Raw genomic sequence first — 14,072 nt, 5'->3', positions numbered from 1 at the left:
TTTCTTAATTAATTTATTAGTTTTTCATTGTGCCTTCATTCTTCAGAGCAGGCAAACAGGAGTCGTTCATGCAATGGTTCCAACACAGGCTGGAAGCAAAGCCCTTTAGAACAGCTCATCTCCGTCCTTCAGACAAATCCCAGCAGCAACTGACTCGCAGATCTCCACTTCTCCACTAACATTTTGGCATTTGATGAGACTGTGATTAAAGAAACAATTCTCTTTTTACCTGTATTTGTAGATTTCTCCGTTGTTCAAAGCCATTGCTGAACCAGGGGGTTTTGGGGGTCTTTTTGTCTTTCCTTGTTCACGCTAATCAGAAAAAACCAAACAGCACTCTTCAGAGCTATAGACTGATCAGAAAGAAATACACATTGAAGTAGAGCGAAATATATTGACAAGCAAATAACTGGTCTGCTGCCTACTGAACACAGTTCCCATGGCATTGCTCCCAGCCCCATTTTTAACAAACAAGGCCCCTTCTTCACAGGTATTGCGTGGAAGACCTTAATTAGTCTTTCTGCCTTCTGTTCTTCATCAGCAGGTGCATGAACATACACAGAACCAACAGATAAGTTAAGAAAATGAATGCAACTGTTCCAACACCTTGACCAGAAGACTTCCAGGCCAATAGGGTTTGGAAATGGAACCTAAATCTACGGTTGGCTCTTGCCTGTATTGGAAAGTGAGTAAGAAAGGCAAACAGCAACCAACTCTTACTTAAACAACCCTGCTTTCTGTGAGCTGAAAACAAACAAACCTGTCCCTAAACAGCATGTTCCTCCACATCCACTGATATTAATTAAATCCAGTACATTTTATAGCTCAGGATGATGAAGTGACACTGAGCTTAGCTATGAAAAAAACCCCAAAGTTGTAAGATCAGTTTGACAATCACTATCTGAGAATGTTTCTCCTTTCAGTTACCCAGCTGAATAGAAACAGCTGGTACTAGATAATCTTTAGGGTTCTTACTTGCCTAAACAGTATTTACCAAATAGAAATCATCTGGAAAATGTGGAAGCATGCCTTCTTTGTATCCTTCTTCTTCTGCAGGAAAATTTAGGAAACGTCCCCAGAAAAAGAACAGGAACAATCGCCAAACAATGACTGATTTAAAAAAAAAAATCAGGAATTTAGAGCAATTAATTCTTATTAATGGCTTATATTCTTATAATCTATTCTTATATCATGGACATGATATAAAAGCCAAGTAATAAACGGCATTTTATTCCAAACAGTCATTCTGAAATGTCTATGCAAGAAAAGTAAAGCACCCAGTTGTTTACCCCTCAGAGCAGATTGCCTTGTCACACGAATTCATGGAGTGGGTTAATACAGAGGAAGTGAGCTGTTGGACATTTTATTTCTTCTGCTTTTATACATTTCCAGCTCTCCTAATTGGTGTCTGTAGTATTTATTTAGAAAACCAAAAATAAATACATTTTTATAAGATTAAATTAACACTAACTTTTTTCTATGTATCTGCTGGATAATATACTACCTTGAAAACCTTGTATTTGCCGTTAAGCTAAATAACTTCCTACTGCTATCCAGCTGTTACCATAGTGCCCAACATGGGCATTTTCTTCAGTGTAGTTGGGACAAAACATTCAGATTGCTTCTTTATTCAGGCAGGAAGCACAGTAGGTGACTTAAGACTGCAGTGACATACTGTGCCTTTGCAGTCATCATCTTTTTTCCTTCTTTTCAAAATTTTATTTTATCCCAATGTTTAGAAAGGCAAGTGTCAACCTCTACAAATAACAGAAAGAAACAAAAAGCCATCCTAGCTTTTAACAAGGGTGTCTGACTCATTTATAGGAATCTTAGGATGCCCATGACACTTTTTCTAGCACACAAATGCCTCATGGAAAGATGGAGAATAAACTATAAAGGCTGTTTTATAGAACTAAAATGTAGATCTTACTTTTTAACCTAGGAATTCCTCAAAATTCAGCTAACACCAGGTAGTACTAAGAAAGATGTCTACCACATAAATAAGAATAAGACAAAATTAAATATAATTTTATAGCCTAGGGTGAAGACTACTCTGTGTCAATAATATATTAATCTGAAGAGGAATTGGTACATACTTATTTTCAAAATGTTTTGCTTTGCTTGTATTAACTTATTAAAAAGTATGAGTGTCTATGTTTTAGGGGTTATATATCATGCATCTTTATTAAGTAGAGCATATTTTATATAAATCCTATCACAAAATGCTTTCTATAGTGCTATAGAAATATTGTGGAATCAGACTCTTCTCAGAGTAGACACAGGTTGCGGCAAGGAAAATTCCAGTTTGACTCAAGGAAAATACACTTCGGTGCTCAAACACCAGGACAGTGAAATCCCCTCCTTGAAAGTATTCACAACTCTATGAGATAAGGCGCTGAGCAACCTGACTGAAATTCTTAGACCCTGCTTCAAGCAGGGCTTTGGAGCAGGTGGCCACCAGAAGTCCCTCCCAGCCTAAGTAGTCTACGATTCTGTGACTGTAAAAGCCATAAAAAACATAAATGGCTGATATAAATATATATATTTTTATATATAACAGCTAATAGGAAATGTGTAATAGCTAAATTATCTGCAACAGAATTTCTAAAATATATCTAAAATACATTTTAGCCAAGTGCTAAATAACTTCATTTAGGTCCTTTATAAAGATCTATGCCTGTTTTTTTCCCCTCATATGTATCTTAAACTGTGTCAGTAAAGTTAATGCAAAAATGGCAAGCAAATTGAGTCTAGAGCAAATGTATCTCTAAAACCCAAGTATATTTCATTTGTAGTTATACTTTTATAGATGCTTTTCATTCCTTTTTTGTTATATTTTGTAGTTCTAAATATAAAATTAGAAATATATAGTCCTTCATTTGATGATAATTTCTGAGAAAAGACTTCACTTCACGTGGACTTATAAGAAAACTGTTTCACTACCTATGCTTATTTAATATTCTTAATATTCTTATTTTTATTACAAACCTGAAAAGAATAATTTGGAGCAGAGAATTGCAATGTGTTGAAAAATGTAAATAATTCTGAGCTACAGATCAATATACTTACATATGAAAAAAATGTAATATATTAGGACATGGCTTTGCAAACCTTTATATGAGGAAAACTTTACTCGTGTCTAGTCTGTGCAAGTCTTGGCAGGTAAAATTACTCACCAGCATAAATGTTCATAAGAATAGGCTCTAAATGGATTGTAAATAACTTACAAAGTATCTACCACACAAAAGAATTGCAGCATATCAGTGCCCACAGCTAATGCATTTCATTTACTGTAAAAGTTGTGCCATTCACCACAATTCCACTCTACCATTTAGTTAGTATAAATTAAATGTATAGACAATATAGAAAATGTAGTAATGCTGACTTGGTAAAATTGTTTGACAATTGACTGTACTTTAATCCCAGGCCTAATTATTCCATAAGTATTTAAGTATTTAATAAGCTATTTAATTAATAGACCAACCCTTACAATAACAAAATACTCTTTTACTGAGTCACTGTTGAATGGTGGATCTACAACAGTTACAGGTTTTCTAAAATTTCTTTCAGTGACATTCACTTTGTGAAGCTTTAGAAACCATGAAACCACTTAAAACTCTCATCCTTTAAAAGCTGTATCACACTTGAATGATATTTTAAGTGCCTATATTCTAAGACTCAGATATCCAAATATATTTGTAGGTTTAAAGTTGCAGCCGAGTGCCTGTGAGATAAACGTACTGAAACCGGGTAGTTCTGAGACCCACTGAAAGCCATGGAGCCAGGCGTCTGACCTACTTTTGCAAAACCTTTTTATGGTCCCAACTGCATCTTTAACACCTTTGAAAATCTGCTCTCGTGTCATTAATTATTGTGGTTGCTAACTAAAATGTGAAAGTTATAGAACACTACTTCTTCATTAGGGCTACATGGCACTCTGCTGCTGTCACAGACTCAGACCGCAGGCATTTGCGACAAAAATCCACAGATTTTGAAACAGTAAAAATTGGCATTGCACTGTATTGGCATGGTACGAAGTCAACATTTAAAAAAACCCATACAGGATCTTTAAAAAAAAGTTCGTAGCTCTGGCCAAGAGAGAAGGAAGACAGTATTTTTAATGAAATTGCTCTCAACGATGGTCAAGAAATCTAAACATTCGCAGAAGCAGTCAGTATTTTGCAAGAAGGTGCAACACTGAACATTTGCCTCTTTTCTACAACTGCGTAACTTGTCTACTTTAAAACCAAATTCAATTATGGAAGGCCATATTTCGGTTTACAAGACTTCAATTTGTCTCTGTTAGGTTGTTCCATTGTTGAATTACAAAATCCAAATAAAAGAGAAGTTGGAGGTTTGCAATTTATAGTTATGACACTGCCGTCATGTTGTTTGCATTAGCATATGAAGATACAAACATCCTTGTGGTATGATGAAAAGAAACATAAAGTTGCTATACTGATCTGAAATGACTTCCTACACTTAGAACTCACAAGCAATGACCTTTATATTGAAGTGATTATGTTCTAGCAAGAAACATAGCTAGCAAAAGTACATTCTTCTCATAGATTTGATAGCTGTTGTTTATTATTAGGCTATGCTCAATTAGATTTTCAAATTGTTTCTGTCACATATATTTCTACGCTGCATGTAATAGCTCCCTTTATCTTCAGCCTGTTCCAGTATGTTACCAAGATGCTTCACAAGAGAAGTGGTTTAGTTTCCTTGAATAAATCTGGGATCTAACCTTTTGGTCCTGCAATGACTTGATGGCTTTATTCTTCTGTATTTCTCCACAACTGTCTTTTCATGCTCATCATGAAGGCAAAATTTCACGTTCACATTCAGACCTTGCATAGCTCTGCGTCTACATAAATCCTTGTTCCTAATACTTTTTGCTAGCTTCTTGTTTTCTGTTTATGCGTCTTTAGGCTTATCTTCTAAATACACCTACTGCACTCTCTTGTTATTCCTTAGGCTTGCAATTCTGTGCCTCTTATCATTCACATGTGAATTTCATGAATTTAAAAATTCATGAATTTTTAAAAATTTCATGAAACTTTAAAAAATAACCCATCATAAATATATTAGGCACTTTTAAACTGAGCTTACCTTTTATCACACTGCATACTATATGCCTGAAATGTAGTTTGTGTCTAATTTAAAATCTAAGTACTGGAGGCAGAGAATCTGTCTCCTTCTTTACTACTTGTGTTACTGCAGAGTTTAGGGGCTGTAATGTGGGTCCCTTTGTAGTAGGTGTTGTACATACAGATCAAGAACAACAGCATTCTGTATAGTATACAGCTTGCACAGGGACTGGCTGTGAATAATAACTAAAACAACACTGTTCCCTCTCTCAGTCAGTAGTTATATGGATTTGCTGAAATTCTACATACTTTCTGATCAGGGCTATTTTCAAAGTAGAACACCACTTTTACACAAAGTGCTTGCAAGCTGTATGTTTCTGTTAAACGCGGAGAACACAGCATGCAGCAGAGAAACCACAGCAGTGCTAGCACTGAAATGGCACAAGTCCAGTTAGGCCTCATTATTATTATTATTATTTATTTCAAATTCTCAATTTTCTTCAGTTTCATCATATTTGTGAAATGATTTACACTTCAATAGAGGAGGAAGCATGTACAAGACTGAGAAGGCAAATGACATAAAGACTTCTTGACAGGCAGAGGAATTTCTGGAAAGACTAAAAACATGTGCTGCCTGACCAAATGAAGTATTTCTTAACTCATACATCCTGATTAGCAACTGAAGGAAATTAAGAACAGCTTGGAGAGACTTACGGAGATGCATAACATGTAACAAAATGGGCATAACATGTAACAAAATGGGCATTAGGGATGATAATCAGGAGGAGACATCCACATAGTTGTTTGTCATAAGTGTTTATATCTGTAATCAAGAGGATCTGCAAAAAGATCAAGTTTCAAACATAGAACAATGTATCACTCTGAATTTCTGTTGGAGACTAATAGAATAAATAATGCAATATAATCAATTAAAGAAATGTGTACTTGCAGGTTTAGGGTTCAATACTGTATCTTATTCCATTAAAAATTACCTCACAGAGATGTTACATTAGTGTGACCGTGTTAAAAATGTCCAAGAAAGGTTAACATATAATTAGAGACAGTTTAGATTTTTCATAATAATTCTTACATAAAATCTTTTTTGTACCATTTTTATTACAAGAATTTACTGAATTTACTAAAGGTACTAACTTAATGAATTTAATAAATAACATAATTTATTAAAATAATACTAACTTGTCAGGGGGCAATGGAAAATGTTTTAATTTTCAAAATATTACCTAAATTGCAATTGAAAAACCAATTTGGTAATTTATTGGTAAAAATGCTGTGACAAAAGATGAAGAAAATCTGCTTTTTATTTTGAAAGATAAAACCTCTTCATCTTGCAACATGGTTTGCAAGGGATGCTGAGATAGTTCATCATCATGGACAGGGGTCTCTGAATTTTGTATTATTAGGGTTCTATTTTTTCACTTCCAGATATTTAGAACAACTGCACGCATGTGCGTGCACCCCCTCGCCATGCACTGTTTTGCTTAATGCTTTCCAAAGATGCAAAACTGGAATAACGCATAAAATACTCCGAAGGACTAGTCGAGGGCCACATGAGCTTCAGGTGCACGATGTTCTGAAAATCATACCATCTGCTTTATTTCTCTTAAATTCTTTTCTTTAAATTCTAGTTTGGTGTGTTAGCTCTCTGTTGGTCAGTGAGTCGAACGTTGGCTCTGCTGCTTGTGCGGCGGTTGCTCGCACATCCGTACGAAGATACTTACAGGCTGCCTTGCTTTGGGTCACTGTGAATTAAGAGGAAGAAGTTGCTTACTGGAAGGCAACATCCAAGAAGATGTGTTTTCAGCTTTGCTTGGCTAGAGGGGTGGTGGATCGACAGAGGACACACGCATGCCGTCTGCTTGTGCTCCCTGTTAGCTCTCACCCTTAAATGGAGTCTCTTCGGCCACGGAGTTACACACAGCTGACAGTTTTGTGGTGTTTTTTGGGCAACGGTGATGCAAACACCACACGGTTTTGGGAAAAAGCAGAGCTTTATTCCCATGAGAGTCTGCTTTTTTTAAAAAAGAAAAACTCTTGCTGTTTTCAAATGGTGACGCTGGAATCTGAATTGTGAGCTCAAAATTTGAAAAGTAACAGGACGGTTTCTAACTGTTCTTAACTGTCAACGTTCTTCTAATGGATTGAAGTAGAATTCATGATGTTTCGTGTCACATATGCATTAAACACATCGAACGCGCTCAAGCTATCCCGGCGCGTTTCCTGAACTATGTTTTTACATTCGTATTTTCACAAATTTGGTGAAGCGACCTGCCTGACGAGATCACCCCCGGCTCCACGCTCAACCTCCCATAGCGAGCTACGAGGAGGTTCCCCCAGCCCCCAGCAATTTAACGGCAGGCTGGCCTGACCCCACTTGCGACGACCGGCTGCAGGGGCGGCCCCGCGGGGCGGTGGCTAGCCAGCCGTGCCTCTGGGTGGCCGGCGGGGGACCGGCTGTAGGGGGGCGAGGGCCTAGCGGGGGCCCGGGCCGCTGAGGGGCTGGACGGGGCCGCCGCCGCCGCCGCGGTACTTAGGGGCGGCGACCGCTAGGGCGGGGGAGGGCGGGGCTAAGGCAGGCTAACGCGCAGGCGCGATGGAACGGCGCGCGCCGTCTCCCAGGGTACGGCGCGTCCGCGTCCCGTCGTTCCTCGCGGGCCGTTGCGTCCCCTCTGACCCGGGCCCGCTGCTCCACCATCCGGGCTCTCGGCGCCACACGGGGAAGATGGCGGCGCTGCTCCCTGCCGAGTGGATAAAGAACTGGGAGAAAGGGGGCAAGAACGAGTTGTGAGTGCGGGGTCTTGACGCGGGAAGGCGATGGGGCGCTGCAGGCCGCCGGCCTGCGGGAGGGAGAGGGGGGCCTGGGCCTCACCGGCGGAGGGAGGCTGGTGGGGGGGCGGCGAAGAGTGGGAGCGGGCGGGGGGGGATCGTCGCTCGGGGCTGCGTCCTTGTTGCTGGGACTTAGGGACGAAACACTGGTCGGGCGGAGGGGTCAGGCCGCCTTCCTATCCGGCTCGGCCTCCTTTGTCGGTGGCTGACGACCTCCGCCGAAACTCGTCCCCGGTAGCTGGGCCTAGCTCTCCTGGCGCCCGTTGCCGGCGCCCCGAGCGCCCCCTTCCTGCCTCTGGGTCAGGTTTATCGGGCGTCGGGCTCCTCTTTAGCCGGCCCACCGGGTTAATATGGAGCCTGAAGCGTTCTTGCTTCGCTGGTTTCACGATGTTGACCTTTCTGGCAGAGGTCTCGGCCCCCGTTCCCACCTTTGTACCTACTCCGAGGTGACTAGCGCTGTATTCTTTGATTCAGGCAAGGTAGGATCACCTAGTCGTTCCTATTCATCCTACAAGGTAACCCTTGTGCGCTGAGGGGTCTGGTTGCAGCTTGCCAAATCAATCCAGGTGTGTTAGGAGCTTTCCCTTTCGGGGCCTTCTGTGTATCTGTTTTAAGCAGTCTTAACTTGGCAGGTTCTCTAACTGTGTGGCGTGCTATGTTTCAGGAGTACATCTGTTCAGGGGGTTATTCTCCAGTTTGTCTATTTCACGTTACTATGTTACCTTGGACAAGGGTGTCCTGTGTACTAACTGTATGTTTTTAAATGCCCTTATTTTAATTCTTCCGTGCACTTCATTTTTTTTTTTGTTGTAACTAAAAAACCCTACCGTTTCAAATATGGGTGTCTGGGGGATCACTTTGAAAAATGCTTCTTGATAGTCAATCTTTTTGTTATTTTCATTTTGTTCATCTATTTTAAAAGGTTGTGCAGCTATGGTAATGATCTTCCCTGTGCATGAAGAAAAAGGTAGTGGACTAGAGAATAGAGGACATAGAGGCTCCCTGCACAAAACACCGTTCTCCCTAGACCCTCCATTTTGTAGTGAAGGGGCCCCCCCTTTATAGCCATGTCATTTTTGGCTTTGGATTGTGCTAGAAACGTTACCGCATTAGCATGTAAGTTTAACATGTTTTGATGTGAATGATACAAAGCCAATGAAAATCTCTTCTGTACCTGCATTTCCAACAATAACAAAAGTGTTCAGGAGCCCACCAAAAATGCTGAGTTTTGTATTGCTTTTTTAATCTGCTTAAGATTTTATGGCTGAATTTGCATCCAGCATGGCAATATTTATTCAATAGGCGGGGAGACCTTTCCATTGAACTTCAGTGTTGATAAACTTCTCTATGAATAACAAAGAATAAAATGTATAAATGTATACTGATACCTTTCAAAAATCCATAAATGACTATAATAAAACAGATTGCCTTTTTATACATAACACCATATACATGTAGATGCACTTGCTAGCTTTTCTGTAATGGTTATTATGGGACTACTTCAGGCAAAAATGACTTATAATTATGATTTTTGTAACTTACCCTGTTGTAATCACTGAGATTGTATGGAGTTTGCACGAGGACAGAAATTTTATAGTTGATCATATAATGGCAACTGCATTGTTTGCATTGAATTCTCAGAAATTTTAGCTGTGTAAGAGGCAAGTTAGCTTAGCTTTTGACCATGATAAAAACTTTCATGATTCTCCCTTCCCCCTAGAGCAGTACTTCTTAACCATGATGGGACGAAAGTGTTAACCTGCTGTGGGACCACTAAAACAAAATGATAGGCTAAATTCCTCTATTTGTGGCATTTACACTTCATTTGGAACACTGCTTAAATACAGTTCCAGGCATGGTTTAAAGAATAGTTTGCAAAAGAGGCCATACATTTTAAAAGAAATGTGATTGTGTTAGAAAAGAATTTTAAAAGAATTGTGATTGATAACAGTTGTCAGTTTTTGCAGTGATAGTTTTATAAGCATGTGGAATATGTATGAACTTGCTTTCTAGAAGCAAAAGAATGTATCTGTAGCCAATACCTAGATAACTTTTTAGGGAACTCGCTTTTTTGGGAGAATCTTCAGTGTGTAACTTTGCGTTTCTCTTTCCAAAACTTCCTATCTCCTGTTTTACTGGAGGAAAATAAAATTATGATGCTCTCTTTCTAAAATGAAACATATGAAATATTTTTAAACATTATTTAAAGTAAAAGGGGAATAAATATAATGATACTTCTTATTTTTATTGAATTATTTATCTAACACAAATATGCCCAGAAATATAAACTGGGTCTAGGCCCAATTTCAGTCTCAGGATTCGTGGTTCAAAGTTAAGATAATGCATTATATTGATAAACAAGTTAGAAAAGTGGGAAGGGGAAGGATACTGCAAAAGGACAAAACTGACAATTCTAGCAAATACAGAATTTGCAAAAATTTTAGAAGCTTGGGGTTTTTGGTGTGGGGTGGGTTTTTTTTTTTTTTTTTTGTTTTTTTTTTTAAACTCTATGGAAGCCTGGTCTAATAAAGCCCATGCGTGAAGTCAGAGTACATTCACTCTTGTATGGAGGGGTTTATTTTGTTTATTAACAAAGTGGTGGGCTTATTCACAGGGAGACAAATACCAACTTCGAAAAGTGAGGATTACAGGGAAAAAACCCTTATAATTAGCAGAAAGAAAAGATTAGGTCTTATTAAAAAAATATTTATTTGCTGGATCATGAAATGGCTTACATGATCTGACTAGATCAGCCCAAGATAGTATTTTGGCAGTTACTAGTCACCTAAATAAAAACACAGTTTTATGCTTTGGGGGAATATGAAACTGTATTTGAGAGAAGTAAATTATTTATTTTTATTTGGCATCTCAACTTCTACTGTGATTAATAACGGATGCTTAAGGTGATCACTGTTGTCTTACGTGATCCTGAGTGGTATGGTGGTGGTCTGCCTATGCTTGAAAATACACAGGATTTTTAATATTGCTGTAGTCTGTGGGAGGTGCTGTTCTTGCGGGAAGGGGAAGAAAAAGTTTGATTGTTCTATAAAGAAAACAAAATATAGGGATGTTTTAAAGAAATCCATTAAGGAAGTCAGTTTTAAACTGACTGATCTTTTGCTGTGAAAAATAATTAACTTTATTTTTTGCTGATGTGATCAGTTTGTCAGGATAGAACACTAATATCCAAAAACCAGAAGGTAAGGATTTTGTATGTGTCTTAGAGTGTCATAATGTTAATTAGTAAGGCAGCATCATAGAGCTTAGGTAGCAGTGACCATTTACTTCCTAGAAATTGTTCAGAGACCTTGTTCGAAACTGTACATCCTTTGAATTGAATTAATCCAGCTACTGTTGTGTAATAATATCTAATACAAATACATAAGTGTACATCATATGGTAGTTTCAAGTGTTCTTAGCTGCCAAAACTATAAACAGGATGTGGTCATCTTATGTGTCATTTTCTATTTTGCTCAGACCCTTCTCTGTCTAAATACAATTTATTAAATTTGTTTTGCTACTGACAGATATTGTGTAGAGATTGGGTTGGACTCTGTGTGTGACTGCTTATTATGCTGATAAGTGTAGACTCCTTGTAGACCTATTTGTGTGTACTTATTATTGTCCTTTGTAGTGAAATTGTATTGTTTTGTGTAGCGTTTTCTACAATAAGGTGCTCGTCTATGACTGTAGCTCATATTGACATTTATAATACACATACAATGGCAAGCACTTACTATTAGACTGATACCTTACCTTGTTTTGTGATAGATTAAACACATCGAGGACCCTTTATTGGGGAAGTAGGGCTTTAATAATGTACTTGGCTGGCAATTTATGCAATATGTTAAGCCTCAAGATAAACTGAAGAAGCTTAACATTCTGTGAACATGAAATTTTGAGACTCGATCTTTCAAGCACTCCCAACATGTTTGTTACTTTACTTGCACAAGGGATGTCACAGCGTTGAGTTAAAGGGCTGAGAGTCAGGAAGAGAGAGTTTAGTTGTAGTTTTGCCATCCTGACTGCAAAATGCAGTTGATTGTACTTTATATCAACTAGAGAACTACCCGCATCAGTTAAATTATGCATATACTTAAATGTTTGCAGGCACATGCACTTTGTGATAATTACTGCCATATACTATGTGTGGGAGTGTAATTGAGGATATAGGACGTTGTGTATGAATTGGGAGGCTTGGGTTCAGTTGCTGGCTCTGCCATGCAAACTTGTTTGACAGGTGCTCAACACTGCTGCAGAATTTGTTGTTCAAGCAAATCTATCCCATCTTAGTCCAAAACAAATTTAATTTTGAAACTTCGGTTTTCAGAAATGATTCTGTGTTTTTTTTTTTTAATTATTTGTACTTCCTAGGTTATCCTATTTCTTAATCATATTTTACATGTATTACACAATTTTATCTTCGTATGAAAGGCTGTAGGTTTTAGTAGGATAGGGTAGTTCTCCATCCTAAGCTTGCAGCAATGAACTACAAGATTAGAGTAATAAAACTTTCAAACAAACTCTTACAGACAATAGGCAGTTTGGGTCTGTTGAACTGAAAAGTGACCTGATAAATTTCCGTTATCCTGGGCATTGTTTAAGTGGGAAAGTGTTGTTGTGGCTGTTTTTAGAGTTTATTAATTGTACTAATATTGACATTTTTCTTCTTGTGAACACACAAGTATTTTGATTTTAATTTATGATGCACTCAGTTGATTCTAGATGAACTAATCTCACAGCTTGTTGGTACTGGAAGGGGTGGCTTTTGCCTTGTCTTCATTCACCGGAGCTCTCTTTACTCTGATGCTTATCTGACCTCCTGGTAAGCTGCTTCAACTTGCAAAGTTGGCAGAAGACTTGTTTTTTGCCCAGTTTTCTGCCAGGTTTGTCAATTTATTTAACTGATTTACTGACATGAGGGCTAAACTGTGCAGCCAAGAAGGGAAGAAGTATCGGTGAGTGTGTCTGTTTCTGCAGCAACAAGGCATTAAATCAGCTCAGCTGTACTACCTGACGGCACCTTCAGAAAAGGTCATCCTCCTTTGGAGATAGAGTACTTGTATGAAAGAATATAAGCACAATTATTAATTTAGATCCAACGAGTAATACCAAAATCTTCTTTTCTACTACCAAAATTTTCCCATGTAGACTTTCACAAAAAGAAAGTTTTACTTTTTTTTTTTTCCAATTTAATAATTCAGGGGGGTTTTAATTACAAATATAAAGCAAGTTGTTTTACAGACTGATCTTAAGTAGGGTTTCTTGTTACACTGATCAGATTTGTGTCTTGAAATAATGTGAAGTTGATAGTACTATTTTGGTATTGCTGAAAAGGAAATTGGAAGAAGTTAAAACTCTTATTTTGTATTAAGATGTACTTAAGTGAACTCTGCGGTCCAAGCAGATGGGGTTGTTGCTCATGTAACCTGGTTGATGATATCACCTTATGACGTAGGGGTCAAAGTGTGCATCTCAATAGATAATTTTTTGGAATCAGATGTTTCACTTTACTGTTATTTGTATACAGAGGTTAAAAATGAGTGCTTATAGGGTAACTTCTTTATGGGGGAGTAGTAATTAAAAATTAAGGAAATCTGTCTTAGATCAGATTGATACACTCTTTGGGGATAGCTGGGGGAAAAAAAAATCTATTACTTCTTTAAAAGAAAAAGTGCACTTATCATTCATGAAAAATAAAATAAATTACCTATTCCCCTGTTTTGTGGTCTCTGTTCTGGTTATTTCCAAATATATTGCATTCTCTTCAGTAGCATTTAGAACATCTTAGCCATACCATTGCTTTTTGCTGAGCTTGCATGTTCCTGCTGACTACATTTCCAGTTGTCTTTAAAGGGTGCATATACCTTGTATTTGCTAATTATAATCTTTTGATTTCTGGAACAGCTGTTTAGTCCTGCTAGAGAGGTAATAATCTGTATAAGATGCAAATAGAATGAGTAACGGAGCGCTACAGAATCCTTTTTTACTTTTTATTTTTAATGATAAGCTCTAATAATTGTACATACCTGCCTTATTTGAGAACATGGTGAAAAATTGCTCCCACAGGAAATGATAGTCTTGCCATCTTGTGTGGGAATACATTGTAGCTCTGATACTGTCTTCAGTTTCTGTACA

General features: G+C 38.1%; 1 protein-coding gene across 10 annotated transcripts in view; it reads left to right on the top strand.

Moving 5' to 3' along the window:
- The first annotated feature begins 7,685 nt into the window (after window positions 1-7,685).
- The window catches only part of THOC2 (THO complex subunit 2), a 57,635-nt gene continuing 51,248 nt past the window's right edge, over window positions 7,686-14,072 (top strand). For all 10 annotated transcript variants that reach the window (XR_012675590.1, XR_012675591.1, XM_075162379.1 and 7 more), the window contains exon 1: window positions 7,686-7,892. Coding sequence is in view for 8 of the 10 variants with exons in the window: in XM_075162379.1 (XP_075018480.1) it covers window positions 7,702-7,892 (191 nt within the window). In the remaining 2 variants the exon portion in view is untranslated. The remainder of the gene's footprint in view (window positions 7,893-14,072) is intronic.

The sequence above is a fragment of the Calonectris borealis genome, chromosome 13 (assembly GCF_964195595.1).
Source record: "Calonectris borealis chromosome 13, bCalBor7.hap1.2, whole genome shotgun sequence".
In the NCBI taxonomy this organism is placed as follows: domain Eukaryota; kingdom Metazoa; phylum Chordata; class Aves; order Procellariiformes; family Procellariidae; genus Calonectris; species Calonectris borealis.
The sequence above is the reverse complement of the archived record's forward strand: the minus strand, read 5'-3'. Positions and strand labels throughout refer to the sequence as shown.